Raw genomic sequence first — 20,770 nt, forward strand, 5'->3', positions numbered from 1 at the left:
CTTACTGGTTTGGGATTGACTTCAGTTGAGATGAGCTTTAAAAGGCAGTTCAGGAGTCTCTGCTTGTGGAAGGTGGTGCACGTAGGAACAGCACTTGGCTCGGACGCTTGCTCCCTGGCATCCTGGCTCTCCGGCTCCAGGACAGCCAGCCAGTCGTACTCCAGCTGCAGCTTGTTCGGTTTGCCCATCATGAGGTAGACTTCTGCCAGCGTGAGGCTCTCCGAAGTTCGTAGGCTCCATCCTTCTTCCCTAACCTGCTGAGAGAGCCTGCTCGGGTCATCCTTGAGAGACTTTGAGCTAGATTGTCCCTGAGGTGGAGGTGGAAACGAGGAGCTCAGCTTCTCTTGAGAATCCTCCATTACCACGTCGGGTATCTCCCTGGCCCCCGCGTCAGGCTGCGGGCTGGGGCCATGGCTGGCCTGCGGGTCAGGCCGGGCCGGGCCGCCGCCGGGCGAGGCCGCGCTGCCCCTGGGCAGCTGTGCTGGACACGCGTCAGGCGCCTCTGTGCTCCCACTCGGAAAGGCCACAGGAGAAGAATTCCCAGCTGCGGGAGTACAGTCTTTTCCATGCAGTTTCTCTGTGCAAAAACATTTCTCTGGGACGATCAGGTCCTGACAGGACTTCATGTACCGTGGGAAGGGATCAAGCAGAGAGAGCTCCTCCACATCAGGGATCTTCCTGCAAGCGCAGGCTGTGCTGCACGACGGGAGCCCGGCTGCCTGGTCACTGTCCAGGGCCTCCCTGCCTTCCACACAGAAGGTCGCTGAGCTCAGCTTTTCATGGCCCCCTTCTGGATCCTGAAGGCCAGGAGGGGGCTTGTTGAGGGAATTAGCAATGCCAAAGTGTGAGGCTGCTCCTTCCATGAGAGCAGTCTCTGGGGAAGCCTCTTCAGTGCTTGCAGAAACTTCAGCTGTGGGCTGAGAGGTTCTGCTCGATTCTGTAGTGCTCTCTGCCCTTCCAACACTCTTACCACCTTCCGTTCCCCGGGTGTATTTTAGTTGTCCCCTGGCTGTCCCCTGACCACTCTGTATGCCTAGGATTTGTGCCGGGGGTAGCAAGTGAGAGTCCTTTGTGTTCTGTTTGCATTTGCCAGTCTCCTGCCAGTGCACTGTGCAGAAAGCCTTGGAGTGGACCACTCTGGCCACCCCAGGCAGCGGCGTGAGGGTGCAGTTCTCTCCTGGAAAAAGATGGAGCATCACCTTCTCCTCCGAGAAGCTGCCTCTTGTTTCTGCGTCTCTGGTGTCTTGAAGCTGCCGTTCCTCTAGTGTTTTACGCTAAAAAAGATGCGTCAAAGAATACAACCACCATCTGTCCTGTCAAAAGCAGCACCTGGTAGCCTAGTTTGCAAATAAAAAGAACATATAGCTGACCAGGGATATTTTCTCAGCGCTAGGTATGAACACTCTGATCATTGAAAATTAAGTCTTTCTGTGTTGATATGGGCTACACTTAAGATTTGCAGCAATCATGTTCAATCTATGTTCCAAGCAAAATTTCTGATCTCTGCTTCAAGCCTCGCTGCGATTTTAAAACTTTTTTTTTTAAACAGCAAAATAGACTCTACTTTCTGTAAGTGTTTTGACATGTAAGTGTCAAATGCTACACTGCCACTTTGTCCAGGCACACAAATTAAAAAGAAAAGCTCAAAAACTTGAATAAAGGGACCGAGAACAGGACACAGCACGCTACTTCACAGGAGAATATAATGGCTGATATCTCACAAACCCTTCTACTGTGTGAGTCAAAGTTCAGAGACAGGGATGAAATGAATCCATTCAGCTCATCTTTACAGAAATGAAATAAAGGCAGGGAGCTTCTTTATTACCAACTAGCTTTTCAGGGCATCAGAGCAGAGAAGAGTTTAGGAAGAAGTGAAATGCTTGGGGTTTCCTGCTTGCTCACTGCAGTGATGCCGAGATACTGACCTCAATCTTTATTAAACATGGCCTGGTAAATACACTAGGGAGATTCACATTTTTGACAGAAAATCGCTCCTGGGACACAGCATGCAGCACAGTTTAAGCAGGAAAAGGATACGATGCGCACTTCGTGGAGGGCCCACTTCTGCTTGAGGAACTCAATGAGGCTGGAGACCTTCCGATGCAGCTCCACTATCATCCTGTGTGCAAGACACGCAGAGCAAAGCAACAGAGCGAAGCGTCAGCAGAAGCTCCAGTCACTGCTGCAGCACTGGAGTGGGAATCAGGGGAGACACTGGCATTCTGCAACTACCCGCTCCCAGTCTCAAAGCAAAAGGATGAATTTTTTATCTGGCAAGGCTCACAATTGTGAAATATTTCAAAGAGCCTATCAAGTAACTTTGATTGCTGTGACTCAAGATATCAGCTTCTCCAGATGCAAGGAGAAGGGAAAAGAATGGAAGATTTAGACAACTGCAATCTGCAGGAAGAGCACAAGGTTACCACACCAAATACAGAAAGAAAGGGGGCTTTTTGTCCTCAATGCATTTTACAAAAGAAAAATAAAACAAACAAACAAAACCCTTCAAATGCTAAAATCCCCCATTCTCCTCTCTGAATACTACTTGGCCCTCATATGCAACCACTCCCTTCGAAAGAAAATCAGCATCACAAAGATCTACTGTGTTCTGCTCCCAGTTCCAGGCTAGGAATATAAGTACTAAGACGAACAGCCAGGGATAACACTGAAACAGCAGCATCAACGACATCTTTGTGGGAACAAGGTCAAACTATGAACACCTTTCCTTCGGTTGACACATTCTGCGTTTTGCTGCAGGCTCCTCTAACCACTGTTTTACCTCGTTCTCTATGTCTTGGGCACATTCAATACAAACTTAAGCAGAACTAAATAAATGCAAAAGCAAATAAATGCAAACAAAAGTTTTACTTGCATCCTCTGCTCTGACAACTGTGTGTAAATGGCACCAAGGACCTTACTCTCCAGCTCTAGCAGTTCCTTTAAGTACTCAAATGAAAAGGTATAAAGAATAATGGTAATCTAATTTTCAAGTCTGAGACCTCGTGATCTGCATGAATCACATACTCTGGTTGGACAAAACCTTCAGACTGGGAGCATTTAGGCAAAGTGCCTTATCATTCAGGTATGTGCTGCCTCGCTGGCAGCCAGCATCCCGGACAGAGAAGATGTTTGGATGCTGCCCATGTATTTCCCTGTTCCACACTGAGCACGATTAGCCCATTCCTACCTAAGTCGTGGATTCTGGGCAAGACTCTGCACTCGTGCCCATGCATGATTATTCCGTGGCTGCAACTCCACAGGGACCTTGAGAGGAAGACGCACTGGCTTCTGGTCCTCTTCATCGCTAATGCCTGAAGCAAAATGAAGCGAAAGGCAGGGGTAAAACCAAGTATAACTCTCTCAAGCAGAAAGCTGTATTCTCAATTAGATGAAGAAAAACATCACAGGTATCACAGCATCATCCAGAGACAACTCAGGCAGCTCAGCTTCACCAGCAGAGCCTACTTTCTTAGATTATCTTCCCATATATTAATGTTTTTCCTTGGAAACTGCACTGGTATTGGCAGCTTCTAGTTGAGCATCTAGAAACTTCATGCAAATATTTTGTTTCGTAACTTTAAACTGCACTGATACTACTTACTGAGAGAAAGTGAGGTCATACACAGCTGAACTGAAGAAGGTGAGAAAAGCCTGAAAAGCTCAATACTAAACAACACACTGCTGCCTATTGACTGGCACTAGAGAAGACAGCACTGCCTTCACATATTGAAAGTTTTATTATTATCTCATCTTCTTTACCGTGAGGGTGACAGAGCTGCAGGAACAGGCTGCCCAGAGAGGCTGTGGAGGCTCCTTCTCTGGAGATCTTCCAAACTCGCTGGATGCCGCCCTGTGCCCCTGCTCTGGGTGTCCCTGCTGGAGCAGGGGTGGGACTGGATGATCCCCAGAGGTCCCTTCCGACCTTAATGATTCTGTGATGCAGTTATTTCTTTTGCCACCTACCTAATGTTGTATTCCAAGATTTAGGAGGCTGAGTGAAGCTTAAATTTACTGGGACTATACAAGCAAATGTCATAAAAGGACAAGAGGGACGTATCTCTCTCATATGTTTCCAACCATCTGCTGAAACTCTTTCACATTCCAGTGTCTCTTACGTACCATCTGGATCACAGAGTTTCTTCAAAGCCCTGCACATTGGAGCTTTGATTCGAAGGTTTCTCCCTTTGTAGCGAACAGTTGTGGCCCTAAATATATTGAAAAAGAAACAATTATAAGCACAATGTAAAAAAGTTTGTGAACAACAATATTCTCCAGTTGTGGAACAGACATTGGTGCTATTTTTTCTCCTTGTTCTTCAACTTCAGCCCAACTTGAATTGTCTGAAACCAAACAGAATGTCACACCAAGTCCAACAGTCAATCTCCATCAGGGAAAAGATTTTTAAAAGACACAGCACCCGACATGGATAGCTATGCAATAGTGATGAACGTAAAACCAAACGGTCACCTTGGCCCCTAAATGGGAAGCCGTGATGTAAGTGAAGGGTATTGTCTGCAAGTATGATTTACCAGAAGGTCAGTGTTCTTTAGAAAACAAATCTCCTAAAACCAAGTTTAATCGCATGCAGCTAACACTTTTTAAGAGATGTTTTATACCTAAACCAAGTTTCATTACAAGGGAAGACAGGACTAGTACGAATCACTCTCCCTGACTCACATCAAGACAGAAAACTTCTGCTGCACTCAAATGTAGTTGCTGAATATCCGGAAAACTGCAGACTCTGTGTTCTGAAGTTCTAGGTGGAGAATCTCCACTTTTCATCCCGAGGACAAACCTTGGTCCTGAGTGATTAGAAATGGGTGCAGAGTGCAAAACTGGTACTGTAGCTGGCAGAAACGTGGAAGGATTTGACGGCAAAGAAAGAACATGGAGCGGATAAAAACCTTCACATATCTATTGCTTTTCTCTCTCCAGCACTTACCATTGTTTTCCCCAGAACAGCAAATAGAAAAAGGGCAGAGGACTACAGCTCTTCCCCTCTTCTGGGGTTCCTAGGAATGTTCTTGTTACCTCTGTTGATTGTTTTACACGGAGGTATCCCAATATCCCAGTGGTTTGTAACAAATACCCTTGCCATTTAACGACAGGGATTCACAGAAAGCTCCAATTACTCACGGCAAAAAAAAAAAATAATGCAACTCACTTCGCCCTGAAATCTCAGGCTTCTAGTGTCAGATCTCTTGTTACGGTATCAGAGAGCTCCATTCCTACCCCTAATGCTGCTCATGCTTTTTGGAAAGCTCACACTGAGATGATCGAGTGCGAGAATGTGCAAGACTGCTGGAAATTGGGAAGTCTGGAAAGCCAGGGAATGGTTGTAGGCACAACGACGTTGCTGTGCTGCTAACAGGCTGTTATTACGGTTCTCTGCCTTGTTCCTGCACGCCGTTAATGCCATCAAAACCACCGTAATTCTTCCCTCTCTGAGTGAAGACATGCCTGGTGTTCCCTCCGCTTACTCAAGAAGGAAACAGTTTCATAATAGTCTTGTACAAAATCCACTCAAGCCAGTGGAAAATTAATGCAATTAACTTAATGCACCTTGAAATAGCCACCTAAATTGTAAGTCTGCAGTCCAGCTGTAGCAGGGCACTGAGGGCAGTGCCACCAACTTCTTCGGACAACTTACACCAGCTGAAGCTTTCCCTGCACCTTGAGTTTAATTAAAGCAGCATTTTTTCCAATCAAATCGTGCCCTTGAAGTAGCCACATGCAAACAAAGAGTCTTAACTGTATTATTATTTTAACTGTAATGGTGGAAGGATGCAAGAGAGGCAAAGTTTGTGGGAAGAAGCATTGCTTTTTCTTAGATTAACTCATTTACTATCTAAACGAGAAAAGCTTCTTTTTTCATGGGGCTTGAAAATGATCTAAGGAAGAACATGAATGCTCAGAAGGCCATTTCATCCATCTACATCAGCTGAAATAATACACCACATTTTCTATCCCTATAAGCTTCACTTCAGATAAACAGGCAGACACTCATGTTAAAATTTTATATTATACAAGGGATATTCTACCTCACCTACACAAACACGTAATTGTTCAACAGGAACTTCAAGCCAAAAATTGCAGCCAAAGGTTGAAAAACATGTATCAAGAAACTACCACAATATACCACTAATTTTGCAAAACATTAGGACATCAGGAACATGCAAATGTTAAGATTATGCATCCTAGACTCTTAGCTGCATTTGTGTCTGTGCTTAAAGGCCATGGAGAGAAAACAAGAAAAATACACAGAAAAGGAATGTGAAGCATATTAATATATTACAGAAAAAGATATTTTAAAAAATCCATAAAGAAGAAAGTGATAGAGGAAGAAAGACAAATGCAAAACTGCTGACAGTCCTGAAAGGGGAGCAGCAGCTATTGCTGAGTATTGAGTACTGGGCAAGAACAGCAGCTTAGCAATGAGCACCAAAACATGCTCCTCAACAGACAAACCCAAAACATGCAGGAATTCACATGAAAAACCTCACGTGCTAAGACCTCTGGCTATTTGGCTACGGCATCATGATTTTTATTTTCATTGCAGCCTTGAATCTACAGCATGAGAAGTAGCAGCACCTCGGCTCCCTGGATCTCGGTGCTCTGCTTGAAAGTCAGGAATAACTCCCCGGATTCCCGTTTCTAGAAAGCATGGTGGGTTTAAAGCAACCTAGGGAGAACCTGATAATAAAGTTTTTCTACCTTTAAATTAGTATAGAAGTCGATATCTTTGCATACTGTAGCTTCCTAATTGATAACACATGGGATAAAAGGGTCCTAAGGAATAGTTTTATTAATTTAAAGGAAAAAGAAGGTAAAAAGTAGTAAAAGGACAGTCTGCAACAGAACTAGTCTCAGCTTAAAACACTGCTCTAGCTAACCTCTTGAATGGGTCCTGGATCTGTACAAATGAAGAAAATAGTAAAAGTTAAATGTTAAAAAAGATTACCACACCAAATATGCACTGTTAATTTATTATTAATAATTTATTATTAATAATAAAATAACTATTCTTTTATTATTATTATTAATTGCTATTTTATTATTATTTTACTTATTTCAGGGAGCAGTAAATTCCTTCAGTGGTACACCATATGCCTTTCCTAGGAAATCAGAGGCAATGGAGGATCATCCCCCCTAAGCACTGGAATGGAGAGACTAATGTCCATTAAGACATCTGTCTTTAGCTGTCTTAAAAAATAGTAATTCTTACTTGTGTTATCAAGATCCTTCCAACTTGAGAAAAAAATGCTAACAGACTCTGAATAGTGTCTGCAATGTGTTACAACAACTGCTTATTTCTTTTATTTTCTATTTCTTGTATTACTTGCATTTTTTAAATTTTGTGTTTCTCTGTTTTTAAGTCTCATTCATGAGTGCTAAAAATTTACAAACATATTCAGAGAACACACATATTTCCTCAACTTTATTTTCTTATTAAATGCAAAGATTTTTACAAAACCTCAGTTAATAAAAAGGTTTCATTCCTGAGAGTGAAACAAAACAAAAAACCTTTGGTCTCAAGTCTATTAAAACCTGTTTCTCAACAGTGCTGGGGTACTGCCCCAAAACTGCCTTTCTTTTTATATTCCCCCAGCACGTGATGTGTCATCATGGCTGTAATAAAAGCTACTACCACAAGACTGGGCAGAAAGTGATTTGGATACCCCATAATTTCTTTCTTCCCTAATTGTAATTAGTAATCCTAAAAACATTAAGCAGCTTGTGGGGATCCATGCTGATAGGAGTACGCAGAATTACCTGGGCACTGGAGGAAGCTGACAGGGCAATTCTTACCTTCCCTGGGATTTATAAATACTGACACTATCATCTATTTCCTAAAAGACCATTGATTCATATAACAGCAGCACCAACGGCAGGTATTTGAAACGGCCAGTTAAATCTATCTTCAAGCACCATTAACTACCTGTGACCTTGGTGATGGGCTCAGCCAGGAAGAGTGGCAGTCTAATGTTGCTACCAGCATCTCACAGGTTCATTTGGCTTTGCTAGATCACACATTTTTTACAGAAAGGCAGAGATAATGTGTAACATAAGCAAAATAAGCCGAGTGCAGGATTCCCGGGGCTACAGCCAGCCTGCCAATAACTGCCAGGTGGCTCCTCATAATCTCAGACTCGCCTGACCCTTCCTATGGTCAAATGAGGCTAACATTTACCTACTGCAGGAAAACATCAGAATAAGGCAGTATTAGCAATCGGGATAGGGATTCGGTTTCTCTCAGGGCTTCAGTATAGCAACAAACCTTACGAAGTGTGGTGCACCCTGAGAGGAAAAGAAGGAAAAATCAGACTTAAAGAAATGTGTCAGGAACAGAAGTAAAAGAGCTGCTTGCGCATAGATAGAGCCATCAGGGGTTCTAATGACCCTGAACAAACTGAAAGGAGAAAATGGAATCTATGGGAATATCCACCATGTGTTTGCAGGTGGAAACACGGGCTGCCCAACTCCCTGCACATGCATGGGATTAATCCACACAGTGTAAAGAGACAGGTCTTAATACAGATAAAAAAATAGAATTAAATATGTTAATAGAGATACAAAATTAAATATTGTTTCCCTGCACAGTGTGCTCTTGCAAGGAGACAGTTTCCCAGTAAATGGGCAAGAACTGTAGGTGAGAAAACAGAGTGGAGACACGTGAGACAGAGTGAAGAACCAAGGACTTCATCATGGGAAATGCTGTAGACGAGAAGTTCCTCAAGCAGCAAGTACTTGACTGAGGTGTTAGTTGGCTAAGTGAGCAGTCTCGTTTACTGTGGTTTAGTCTATTTGGATGATGCAGGACTCCCCAGAACAGGTCAGAACGGCTGCCCACAGCCTAAACTCACCTCAGGAAATTAATTTCTGTGAGGAAGACAGAAAAAAACAAAGCCTCCAGGCTTTAAGGCAAAAAAACAGCAATATGCCTGATAACTCCAATTAAAAAAAATGTTTTAAGTACCAGCTTGTTATATAAAAATTTACTGACAGGGATGATGAGGAAAAAGATCATCTTATTAAACAAACACCAAACCAAATGTTCACTTCTGCTCTAATTTCAAATTCCACCTTTAACAGAAGAATGAACAAGTGATTTCATAAACAATCAGATTTGAGACCTGCAACTGTACAAAGCCCAGCTCTCAGGAGAGAGAAGATTAATAAAGGAAGAGAGAAGATTAATAAATTATAAAGAAACTCATCTGGAAAGCTCAGCTGGTGAGCAATAAAAAAAAAACAACACAACATCAAGCACCTGTTTAACGTACAAATGTTTCAGGTTTCCCTTACTCCCTTATTTCTGACAGTAGGACAACTTCTAACCACTTCTGTGGTATAAAGGACACTGCGAAGCAGAACTGAATCCCTCCAAATCATATTTTTTTCCTGAAGTGAAAGAAACTATTCATTCTTAAAGAAGCGCCTGGAGGGCTGAGGTCCAAGGTACACTGGAAGTGCTGTCTGAGGTCTGAAAGTCAGGAGCGGTGAGTGCTGTTGGCATAAGCATATTTAGAAGAGCTATATTCCCTATATTCAGTCAACTTTTTAGTGTCATAATTTCTATAAAGAATTCTTATTTTGAGACTTTCTTAAAATTCATCCATCATTTGCTTCTAAAAACAATTAATGACTCTATAGAAAAGGAGGAGAAAAGACATAAGTGAAGGACCCTACGCACGTCAATGCAAAGTGAAGCTCTAAGGATGCATGAGATGCTCTCTAGACTCACGATGACCAGTTTAACAATCAATGGATCAACCCAGTTCCACAAGTTTCAGGAAGAAGTTCATACTTACCCAGCCTGAATGAGCTCATTGAGTTTAGCTGCATTCTTGTCATCCATACCTTTTCATGAAAAAGGACAACACAGTAAATTAGGATTTAACATAAATCTATGACTTACACAGTCAAGACCATAAATGATAAGTCATAAATCACAAGTCATAAATCTATGACTTACACAGTCAAGAGCATTTGTGCTTGCTTTGCAAAGCTATTGCATTTTATCCTCATGAAGGATGAACAGGCATAAATGGGCTACAATATAAACTTCCTGAAAATACTCTGTTTTCCCAATGCATAAGCTTTAACCCTGCCACAAAAAATACATATTACTCACAGACTAAATGCCCAAAGTTTTTAAATCTTGAGTGGCTGAGCACTAACCTAACACCATATCACTATAAAAAAAAAACCTCGCTGCTCTTCAGGCTCAGGCTCTGTTGCTACGGCAGCTCAGCAGAAAAAAAGAGCATCAGGCCCTCATGCATCTGAGTGCAATTTAAACACAGCACAGGTAAGGGACACTTTCTATACTGCACAGTCTTAAATGCAGTTAACTATTGTAACTCAACTGCTACTTTCTACAACAGTAAAGTCCAGGTCTATTTACAGAACAATTAACCTCGCCCTGGCAATGCTGGGAATATTTCTGACACTTTTATTCCTCTCCTGTTCTACATAAAGTCATCTCAACTGCTGGGAAGCTGGGCTTGGGTGAATACTACAAAAAATATGAAAAATTAGAGGAAAAAACTACTTTCATCAGCCACAGGGGAAATCTCTCATAATCTGGGCATGGAGACTTGCTGCTCTGGTCCATTTGGTCTAGAGGAAGAGAGCGAGTAAAAATAAGTTATATATAAAAAAAAGAATGAGTTATATAAAGAGGGAGAAGCACTGAGTGTGCCTGCATTGCCATGGTGACTGCAGGAAGCCTCATATCCAGACAGAACCATGGATGCTTTGGAGGCAAGATGCAGGGAAAGGGAGGAAACACCAATATTGTTTTCTATTAGCAGGGCAACTGGAAATTGCTTCTCCAGTGAACACACAAAATATAGTCAGTGCAAACCTCCAGGACAGGTTGATTACTGAGAAGTAACAACAAAACAAAAAAAAGTAACAACAGGTGAGGAAATAATCTAGCAAAAAGTCTCCCAATATATAGAAATTGCATTAGGAATCATGCATGTCCACTCGCTAAGTCTTTCTTGTTCTTTTACTTTGCCCCCAGCCTCTGGGGTTGACAAGGTGAGGACACATCTTGGTTAGTGGTGAAGCTGTTATTTCTGTTTACAGTTTTCAGTTCTTCAGTATTCGGAAAAATGTAAAGCCTAGAATTCTCTTCTACAAATTTAGATTTGTAGAAATCCCAGATTTTTATTGTGTGGGCAAAAATAATTGTGGGTGCAAATAATACCACTTCCACATTCAAGCGCTTTGTTTTCAGAAATAATAGAGCAGACACGTCTAAAGTGCTTGTATATTCACCTTTCACCTGTGGGTGTTGCACATGCTGTTTTCTGCAGATAGTAAAAGCTAAAGAAATCTGCCGAAGACAAAGAGGACTCATGCAATAGACTAAGAAGGTCTTATAAAAACTAAAAATACACTTCATGAAAATTTTTACGAAAGATAATAGGTGCAGAATACAGTGAATAAACACCCTGAATGACACAACAGTGAAACTACTCTGGACATGGCCAGCTTCAATGGTAGGTACTTCTGAATCTACCATATGAAAATAATTATCAGTCATCAGGAAATTCATACTCACATCCCCCAATTTTCTTCCTTAGTTCCCCATAGCAGATTAAGCCATAAAGCTCCAGGGAGGATTTTTTCAGCCCTTGCGAAAACACTGAAAAGCAGAAGCAGGGTTAGTGAGATGACCTGATTCACGTTGCAGGTGCTTGTCTGGGCACTGCGAACAAAAGCTACTCCTACATCGGAGGTAGCACTAAGTTTAAGTTCAAGGAAAACTACACTGAGAGGGGTTCACCGATTTCCTGTTGGTGACAAATTTCTGGGAAAGGCAACAGATTTTTTGGACAACGAAATCAAGAACAAAAGGCTTTTAAAGAATTTAAACTAATAGCTCCATATGCAAAATAAAGTTAATCAATTCTAGTACCCCTTAACTGTCTATAATTTCTAAAGCAATCATACTGATGTCCCAAGAAAATACATATAACATTTTTACATGAAAATTCACAATTAGGTCCAAATTTTTCGCAAGACATAAATGCACAATGATTTGATACAAATTCCAGTTTCTATTTTTTTATATAAGATTACACACATTTTATTCAGCTTTAGCTTTTCTCCTTTTGTATCAACATATGTCAATGTGGACCTCATTATTTCTGATATATTTAGAGATCTATAGCAGCACTTAAAAATCTTGTGGTTTATAACTCTGACAAAAAATTACTCTCTTAACTAAGAATTCAGTGTTTTTTGACTTGCAAACACCGTTAATCTCAATTTCAGGCACACGTATTTATACTAACACTAACACTAGTCGAAGTACTGTACTAATTCTTAAATTCCTCCACCAAATCAGATTTTAGACACAGAGACTGAGAAACAGAATTCTACCTTATTCAGACAGCAGGTGAGGTATGCTCACAACTTTTCTTAACATGTCCTACAAAAACTAATTTCCTCCAATACTGTTTACCATGAGATTTATTTTCAAGGAAAATATTAATGGCTTGTTTCATCTGAAAATGTCATTGTGCTTTGGAAAAAAAATACGTCTTAAGCTGTACGGTGCTTTTTAAGCACTTAAGTGCTCCTTCAGATAATCTTAAACTTAAAAGTATTTTGGACATATAAGTCATCCTCTGACCTAAATGTCTCAGATAACCTAATCTGACGAATTGTATTTTCCATTTTCTTTGTGCTTCTTTTGCTTTTCCTAGGGGTATGTGATAATACACCTTACAGGCCATTAGCGCTCCAAGTCAAAGCCATTTCTCATGCATGAGGTATTTTTAACAAGACAGGTGTAGGCAGGATTTGACAGGATGAATTTACTGTCCAGAATTTTGCTGAAGATAAAAGAACTGCTTGCATACTAAAGAATTCAACCACCATGCAACTACCATCACAATTTAAAACACTTGGAGCACAGCATCAGAAGGACAGGAAGGCCCTGGACATCTCTCTGATCAACATGCTAACAGGAGCACTGACATCCTTCACAGCAGCTTCACAGAGTCCAAAGAGTTAGAATTTAGAGGTATCTGTTCACTCTGCGAAAGGTTTCTTTTAACCTGCTATTCAGATTAGGCTAGAAATTCAACTGAATCCTCACTTGAAAAAGACCCAGAATACGTTGTGTTTGATAAAATTCAAGAATCAAAAATCAGGCATTGCCCTTATTGTTACAAAACACTACTAAGAGTTCATACAGCTGCCCAGGTTCCTTGTCACTGAAGAAGCTGGGGATGAACAGAGAGGAACGGGAAGAGGAAAATTCAGTAGTTTGGGATTCCTGGGTTAGTGAATGAATGACACAATTTCAGGTTTATTTAAAGAGTAAATAAGTTATTTCAGATGTTTATACTTGGGTCAAATTTTCCCCAAGGTGGTGAAATGCAGGGACAGGGGTCCATTTGCTTGATGATGCCAAGAGTGACTGTAACATTTGGTAGCTAAAAAATGCTTCTTTAAACCTGGCTTTTCCATAAGATTAACAGTTGGATGAACATGTATTATGGTGCAGTGAAGCACCACAGAAGCAATGATGCTACTACCAACATCCTGGGGGGGAAGTTATTTTCAAAAAAAAAAAAAAAAAAGATGAATCTCTTCATGGTCATGCTAAGAAAAACACAAAGCACTCACATCTATCTTAGTACTATTCAACATTTTCTCCTCTTCCTTGTCTCCCCGCTACCCTTCAGAATGGCACCAAAAGGTCCAGTCCCCCGAGAGGGAGCTCTGTGCCGAGCGCACGTCCTCTCACACTGACCGTTATCAAAGTCGATGTACTTGGAGATCTTGTGCCACGTGCGGTAGTAGAAGTGTCGCACTTGCTCTTTGTTCTTCACCATGCTGGCCGGCTTGCCTTTCTTCTTGTACTTCAGTGCAATGTTGTTCTGGATTGCCTCAAAGTCCTTCCCGTGCTGAAGAAAAAAGAAAACAAGGTGAAATACTCAAAACCAAGTCTCTCTCTTGGCACAAGACAACTCCATAAACATGAGGGATTTGGGGGTTCTTTGTGGGAAATCACATTTGAATGGTCATAACCCAAATTCGTGGGTATTAGAACAGGGCAAGGGTGACATGGGTTTCTGTTAGGTAAAAAGTACTGCAGATAGAGGTCCCTTCCAACCTTAAGCATTCTAGGATTCCATGTCAAAGAAGCTACTTTCTAATTTCTTGAAAATAACTTTTTCAAAGTAAATAATCTTTTAAAAATTATGTTAATTAGAACTGCTCTGGGTAGCAGAATTGAAAATAATGACTTGGTCATTTTGCTTTCTTTAATTTCCCCTGCATCCCTTCCCCTCTTCCTCTTATCTCCATTTCTGTCTAAGGAAGATGAAAAAAAAGTCTTATTTATTTATTTTTACAGTAAATTTCACATCCAGGTTATTAGCAATACAAAATCTGAGTTTCAAATAATGAGGGGAACCTTTTTATTTAAAAATGCAATAAAAATATTTTCATAGAGAAAATGTATTTTGATAGTTCCACATACTGTAGAAGCTTATTCTCTACACAGAAATAGACACCTAGGTGTCCTTTTAAACTCCCTAAAATAAATAATGCTTGGAGACTAAAAAAGGAAAAGGTAAATTTTGCATACATTAACAATGATCTCCTGCTATCACAGAATTTCTGAAGAACTCAGAAAAAAGCTGGAGTTGATTTACATATGATTAAAAAGTGTGAAAATCTCTACTGAAAGGTAATGGTAAAGACAAAAAATAAATGACTGGAAGTGGGTGACCAACCAAAGTGAAGCCCAAACCCATCCTACAGTGGATTTGGAACTCATTCCAGAGCAGTCAAAAATAAATGTTTCCTTTGAACAATGGAGGGAATTAAACATTACATAATTCTCAGGAATAGTAAAAGGAATTAAAAAAAAGAAAAAAGGGGAAAAGACTAAGTGTTCACACTAACCCCAAATATACACATGAAGCATACTTATACGAAGAGAAAAAAACTCCACATCTAAAGAACCCCCCACGCCACTAAAGGACTTAGCATTACTTGTGTTCTAATTTTTATTATGTATTTCTAAAACCGAAATCCTCTTAAAATAATCATTAAGCACCAGACTTTCTGGAAAAGACTGTACATTTCATATGAAATAACGGGTAAGATGATTTAAGTTTTTCCACATCTTCCATCCAAGTACTGACCTGGTTCAAATCTGTTTATGGTCAAAGACTAAACCCAGTGTCTGAAACTCTTATTATTATTGAACCTATTTTTTTATTTGATAATACTACAGCATGACTTTACTCGTTTTGGAAGTTGAGATGAAGCACTATTTTCTACTCATTTGAAATAATTTACACTATTTTCTCAAATTATGCTTCTACTATAAACATCTTTAAATAAAACTATAGCATTAATATTACAGAACTGATTTTCACTTTACATGGTAATACATTAAACCTTGAATGATGACAATCGTCAAGATATTTTCACAGGAGATACTTTTTGTGTTTTTAAGGTTCCTTGAAGAGCTCATTAGTAGAGAAAGACATTCCTGTGCATTTCATTTCTCTGTTTATTATGATACATATTCTAAAAGCTAAAATAATCGGAGGCTTCTGACATGGCATTCAGCTCCATCTACCCTCATCCATATTTCCTGCATATTCAGGAAAAAGAAGCTGAGAAATTTTTAAAAGTGGCTTTGATTCACAGATGTTCTATAGACAATCGTACAGACACACATATTTTCATATATATACATATATTCATATATATTTCATATATATATATATAATATTTATATATATTCATATATGTTTTTCATATATATATGAAAATATGTGTCTGTATATTGTGTGTGTATATATGCACACATACACTATATATATGCACATATACATATAAAAAATTGCATTTAATATATGCATAAGGGAGTGTTCCTGCAAATCCCAATTAAATCAACCTTCTTAGCAACATCCAGATACCTAAAGGAAGCCTAAGCTGCCTTTTTTCTTTACACATACCTCATACAGCCCCTCAAAGAATGTATTTTTGTCCTCGGTGCTCCACGATTCCCACTGCCTTCTGACCTTCTTCCCTTCCTCCTTCTCTCCAGCCGAGGAGCCCAGGTTTCTTGCTGCTGACTTGGAATTTGCTGCCGGAGTGCTGGGAGGAATTCCTGGGGTGCTACCAGATGTAGTCCCTCCATTATCTGCTGCTGCAAAAAAAAATACAAGACTGAAGCGAATACTAAACCAACAGGAGGATTCACAGATAAAGATAGGGAGGGATTCAGGATTTTCCCCGTTGCCAGCTTCATTTCTATCACATTGTTTCAAGGTATGTCACCTGAAATAGTCAAGTGACAAGTTTTTTTTAAAAAAGACACATCTCAAGCAGCAAGAAAAAAAAAGTTAATGAAGAGATCTGAGAGAACTCACAAACAATGATCTCCGTTCTTCTACGAAAAAGTAACTATGCTCAGTGATTTATACTTCCAAAATACATTTTTAAAATGTTTAATGATGTATTATGTAAGATTTGATTGCTCTTATTAAGGCAGCAGTGTATTTCATAAAAAAGAGGGTTTTTAATATTAAACATTTTTAATTATAAGACATCCTTACTACCCTTACCTTTTATCCAATTACTGGCCTTCTCACACTATTTTTCAAGTCTTATTCTTTATTTTATGATAAGCTGTTTTGCCTTAGCTTACCTGCTTACAAATCTATCTTGTGAAATACAGCAATCTCAACCAGCTTTCCAGGTTTATGTGCATCAACCCAGTTATTTGTTTTACGCTTAAGTTAAGAATGGTCAGTTACCTTCTAAGATTCAATTATTTGAAGTAGTTTGCTTACCTAACAAAGTCTGCGTTAAAAAAATATATGCACACACACGCATATATATATCGCAATCAAGACTTGGAATATCCAAACCGATCCTAATATGACGAGAGTAACAGAACAATCCAGTGCTAATGGCTTACTATGCCTCAGAGATTCAAGATTTGTATGCAAATCTTAACTACTCCGTTGCATTTTGAAAGTGGTTCCTTGGGATAACAAAAAATAATAAAAAAACCCCACTCTGTTCTGAATCCTGAAAAATGTTTGTTCAAGTAGCTAGTAGCTAACATTTGAAACGAAATCCAGAGCAGAGTTTGTAAGACACCCAAACTTACTTTCTTTTTTTTCAGTGTGCAATGAATATTTACTTGGCATGAAATATGACATAGCATCAGTTTTAAGGTTAATGTTTCTTTTATTTCTAGGAATTGCTCTTTGATTCTTTCAAAGAAAAATGTAGTCACCACAGGGAAGCACATATGGGAAAAAAAAAGGATGAGAGAGTCTTCTAGGTAACTAGAAGTAAAGAAAATTCAACTAAGAACAACTTCGCAAATAAACAGCTTATCCGTTTCCTGAGCCTTCACCAGCCATCTCCAGAGCGTCTGAAAGTTAAGCAATTTTAACACAGAAGCTGTGAAGGTAAGGCCCCAAAAGAACTAAATCATTATAAAAGGTTAAGGAAGGTGAATTGCTGTCTGAGAAGAAAAACAGAATATTTAAGACCTGGAATCACAGATTTATTCTACAAGTGAGCATGTGTGATCAGAATATTGGAACTTGCATACAAGAATAATAACAATAACCACCCTGGGAATACAGGGTTAATGTTTGTTGCTAAACATCAAGAAAGAGGAATTCAAACATACCAGCCTTCAGTCTCAGTCTACCATCCCTCTCACTGTTACTTGTTCCCAAAGTGAAATCCTTTGCTTGCGCCAAGATGCTCTAGGACCTGCATACACCAAAGAATTACTCTTCTGATCGCAGACCTCTAACTTTCTGCGAAATCATTTAGAAAAACTATTGATTAAAAAAACACAATAAACTAATCTGTGTATGCGCATTTGTTCAAAGAAGTACAGACCTGTAGTCAGCTTCCACGTACAGGTTTATTACAGATTTCCTAGAGATTCTACAGCATACATGGTACTTCTAAGGTTTTCCTAGTTAGAAAGCGTAAGAAGCAAATATGTCATGAAGCCTCTAACATCTTAAAAGAGAAAGTGCATTCAGTAATTTCTTCTGAGTTGCATGTAAAAGGCAAAGGGAACGGAATGGTTCTATCAAGTCCCCTCAGGACACCGTAGGGGCTCCATGGTTTCAATTTTTACAAAAGACATATTTTGAAATCACTCTCCTTCTCCTTTGGATATTCTTTTCTATTCTGTTAAATATTCTTTAGATAATCTGTTCTATTCTGAACTCTCCAAATGACACACTGTAGTCCTTATAAGTTCATCACAGCCTCTCCAGTTTTAAACAGAAATAAATTGCTATTCAGACAACTGCTTTGAATCTCAGGTCAAGATTTTGAAAAGCTAATATTCTGTCACCTCTAAAGACATCTCAGATGTCATTTAACTCTTCTAAAAATCAAGGACTTTGCTATATCATTCCTTTGCATAATCTCTACTATTTACTAACTACTTACTATTGGGCACAGTGCTATTTCAGTAGATGAACAAAAGTTACACTAGTGTACACTGGATCTCAGTAAGTACCACCATTTACTCTAAAACATGGTATTATAAAGCAGCTCAGAATAAAGGTACTGCATCGTTACGATTCACTCATCAAATTCATGGTTTCAGTCTTGTTTTATAAAGCTTTTGTTTATATACGCAACAAGCAGCGACTGTGTCCAGTCTAATTAATGATTGATAATCATCATCATAAGTTTTAAAGCATCTCTTGTTGAGAATTAAAGTAATGCATTAAAACAAAACTGCCTGTTCAGGTGAGCCCTACCCCCGCCATTGCTGGAGAGAGCAAGGGGATTTTCTCCAAGAATCTGCTCTAAGTAAAATTGTCTGTAAAGGGAGATCGCTGCAGGCCGGACAGTTGTTCTCTCTCTCTCACAAGACTGGACATCCATCCATGTGATTATAGCTGTGACAATCAGGATGCAATGGAGAAGCATTTCCTGCATGGCAGGTACAAAGCAACAACTTCGGAAGCTAAGCTCTTGGCATTTTCACTCAGTTTTGACTCTACAGAGTGTCAAGACATCAGGTTTCTGTTCTTGTTAATTGCCTGTAACTTCTAACAAAACCATAGACCAGAGTATCAATGTTTCACAAAAAGCTTATTGATTCCATGTTCTCTACCCATCGGAGTTTCAGATATATGTGACTGGGATAGCAGCATCTCGTGCCACATTTTCATTATTCCCTTCTGTACTAGCATAAGAAGCTGTCTTTGCAGTTTAGTAGTTTAATTTTGCTTTGTAGCGAAATATAAAGCCTTGCAAAATATGTATAAAGGTGTTTAAAGACTACAGCTCACTACTGTGAGCGTCTCATCGTGCCTACAGTGATGACAAGTTTTTTCCCTCTAGGCTCAAGGTAGAACTTTTGTGTTTGCTCTACCTTGTGTATTCCGCACACACAGGAGCTGCAATGCAACACAGCTCCTCACCCAGCTCAGCGCTCTGCTCATGTCGGCACTGACGTTCCTCAGGCTTCGTTCGCAAAGTGTCAGCTGGAAGCAGAACACCCATCAGGGAGCAGCCAGGTGAGGGGCACGGGTCTTCCACTGATCCTCGTACACAACACGGACAAATCGGGAGCATCAAACACAAACTCCTTCTCCAAGCAGGGCAAGTGAATGGCCAATCATAAGATGTCAGAAAGTTTCTCACGGCAGAGCTTTACCCCATAAGCACTGCTTGCTTGCTTACTGAAGCTGGCTTACTTGCTTACAACTGCTTACGTTGATTGCTTACTGAAAAAGCAACCAACGACAAATGTTGAAACTTTCTTCTTGATCGCTTGGCAAGTGAGCCCCATTTTTTAGGCATTTATCTTTCCAATAGCCAGCGACCATCACATACATCACTGAGGAAATGAACCAGCTGATTCCCTAGAACGTCCAGATTTGAGGATTTAGCCAGGCCATTTAGTGTGTGAAAGGACAACCCAAACAAGATTGCTTTCCAAACCTGCACTGTTTTCCTCTCCAAAAACTCTAGCTGAGAAGAAGGTACAGAGGAGAGAGGGAGGGACACACTTTGCAATAAGTCCGTGTTTTATTCTGAGAACTAACATAACTGGAAAACTAATTCCTAGCTTGTTTGCTTCAGCAATAAAAGGCAAGAACTCCTGAGAAGGCTCAGTCTAGAACACTACGAGCCATTTGGTATGTTTGTACTGTATTAGGTTTTTATTATTAATATCCAAGGCTTTAAACACAACAGCTAAACGTCTTATAACGTTTGGTACACGCTCATCCAGCTTCTTCTAGCTCTTACTATTTACTAGTTTTGAACAACCAAGATGTAGCTGAAGATCTTCCAACGGTGTTGATTATCAGGAGAAGTCTATACACAAAACTATACTGAATGTTTATTTTTCTATGGACAATACATATCTAAACTATCAAAGCAGCAACATCTGAGCTAACCCAAAGTAACTGAAATGTGCACCATCTTAAATAAAAATGGTGCATTATAAGTTTACTCATTCCCCCATTCCAGTAAATCAATATCCTCTTGCTCATCCATTAAAAAGGATGCATTATAAGCACCTGTACTAGACATAAAGCTAAAAACCTGGGTGTGTTTCTCATAGACAAAGTTGTTTAAGTAATTTAGCACTGGAGAAAAAGAAATTCGGACACAAGGGACCAGCCTTGTGTGGGAAACACTTTTACGTGTATGACAAGTGAAGAAACTGTTCAGTTTGCACCAAAGCTGTAACTTAATTGACATTTTT

The 20,770-nt window shown here is 39.8% G+C and overlaps 1 protein-coding gene across 2 annotated transcripts in view; it reads right to left on the bottom strand.

The window, feature by feature from the left end:
- Positions 1 to 20,770, bottom strand: part of CRAMP1 (cramped chromatin regulator 1) — a 39,893-nt gene that overhangs the window by 14,054 nt on the left and 5,069 nt on the right. For both annotated transcript variants that reach the window (XM_088523001.1, XM_088523000.1), the window contains exons 3-10: positions 16,008 to 16,201; positions 13,781 to 13,934; positions 11,576 to 11,659; positions 9,813 to 9,861; positions 4,120 to 4,205; positions 3,188 to 3,311; positions 2,038 to 2,119; positions 6 to 1,274 (exon numbers count right to left, since the gene is read on the bottom strand). In XM_088523001.1, the coding sequence (XP_088379127.1) occupies positions 6 to 1,274; positions 2,038 to 2,119; positions 3,188 to 3,311; positions 4,120 to 4,205; positions 9,813 to 9,861; positions 11,576 to 11,659; positions 13,781 to 13,934; positions 16,008 to 16,201 (2,042 nt within the window). The remainder of the gene's footprint in view (positions 1 to 5; positions 1,275 to 2,037; positions 2,120 to 3,187; positions 3,312 to 4,119; positions 4,206 to 9,812; positions 9,862 to 11,575; positions 11,660 to 13,780; positions 13,935 to 16,007; positions 16,202 to 20,770) is intronic.

Source organism: Tinamus guttatus, unplaced genomic scaffold (genome assembly GCF_059628265.1).
Source record: "Tinamus guttatus ecotype Peru unplaced genomic scaffold, ASM5962826v1 Tinamus_guttatus_pri_ptg000172l, whole genome shotgun sequence".
NCBI lineage: Eukaryota > Metazoa > Chordata > Aves > Tinamiformes > Tinamidae > Tinamus > Tinamus guttatus.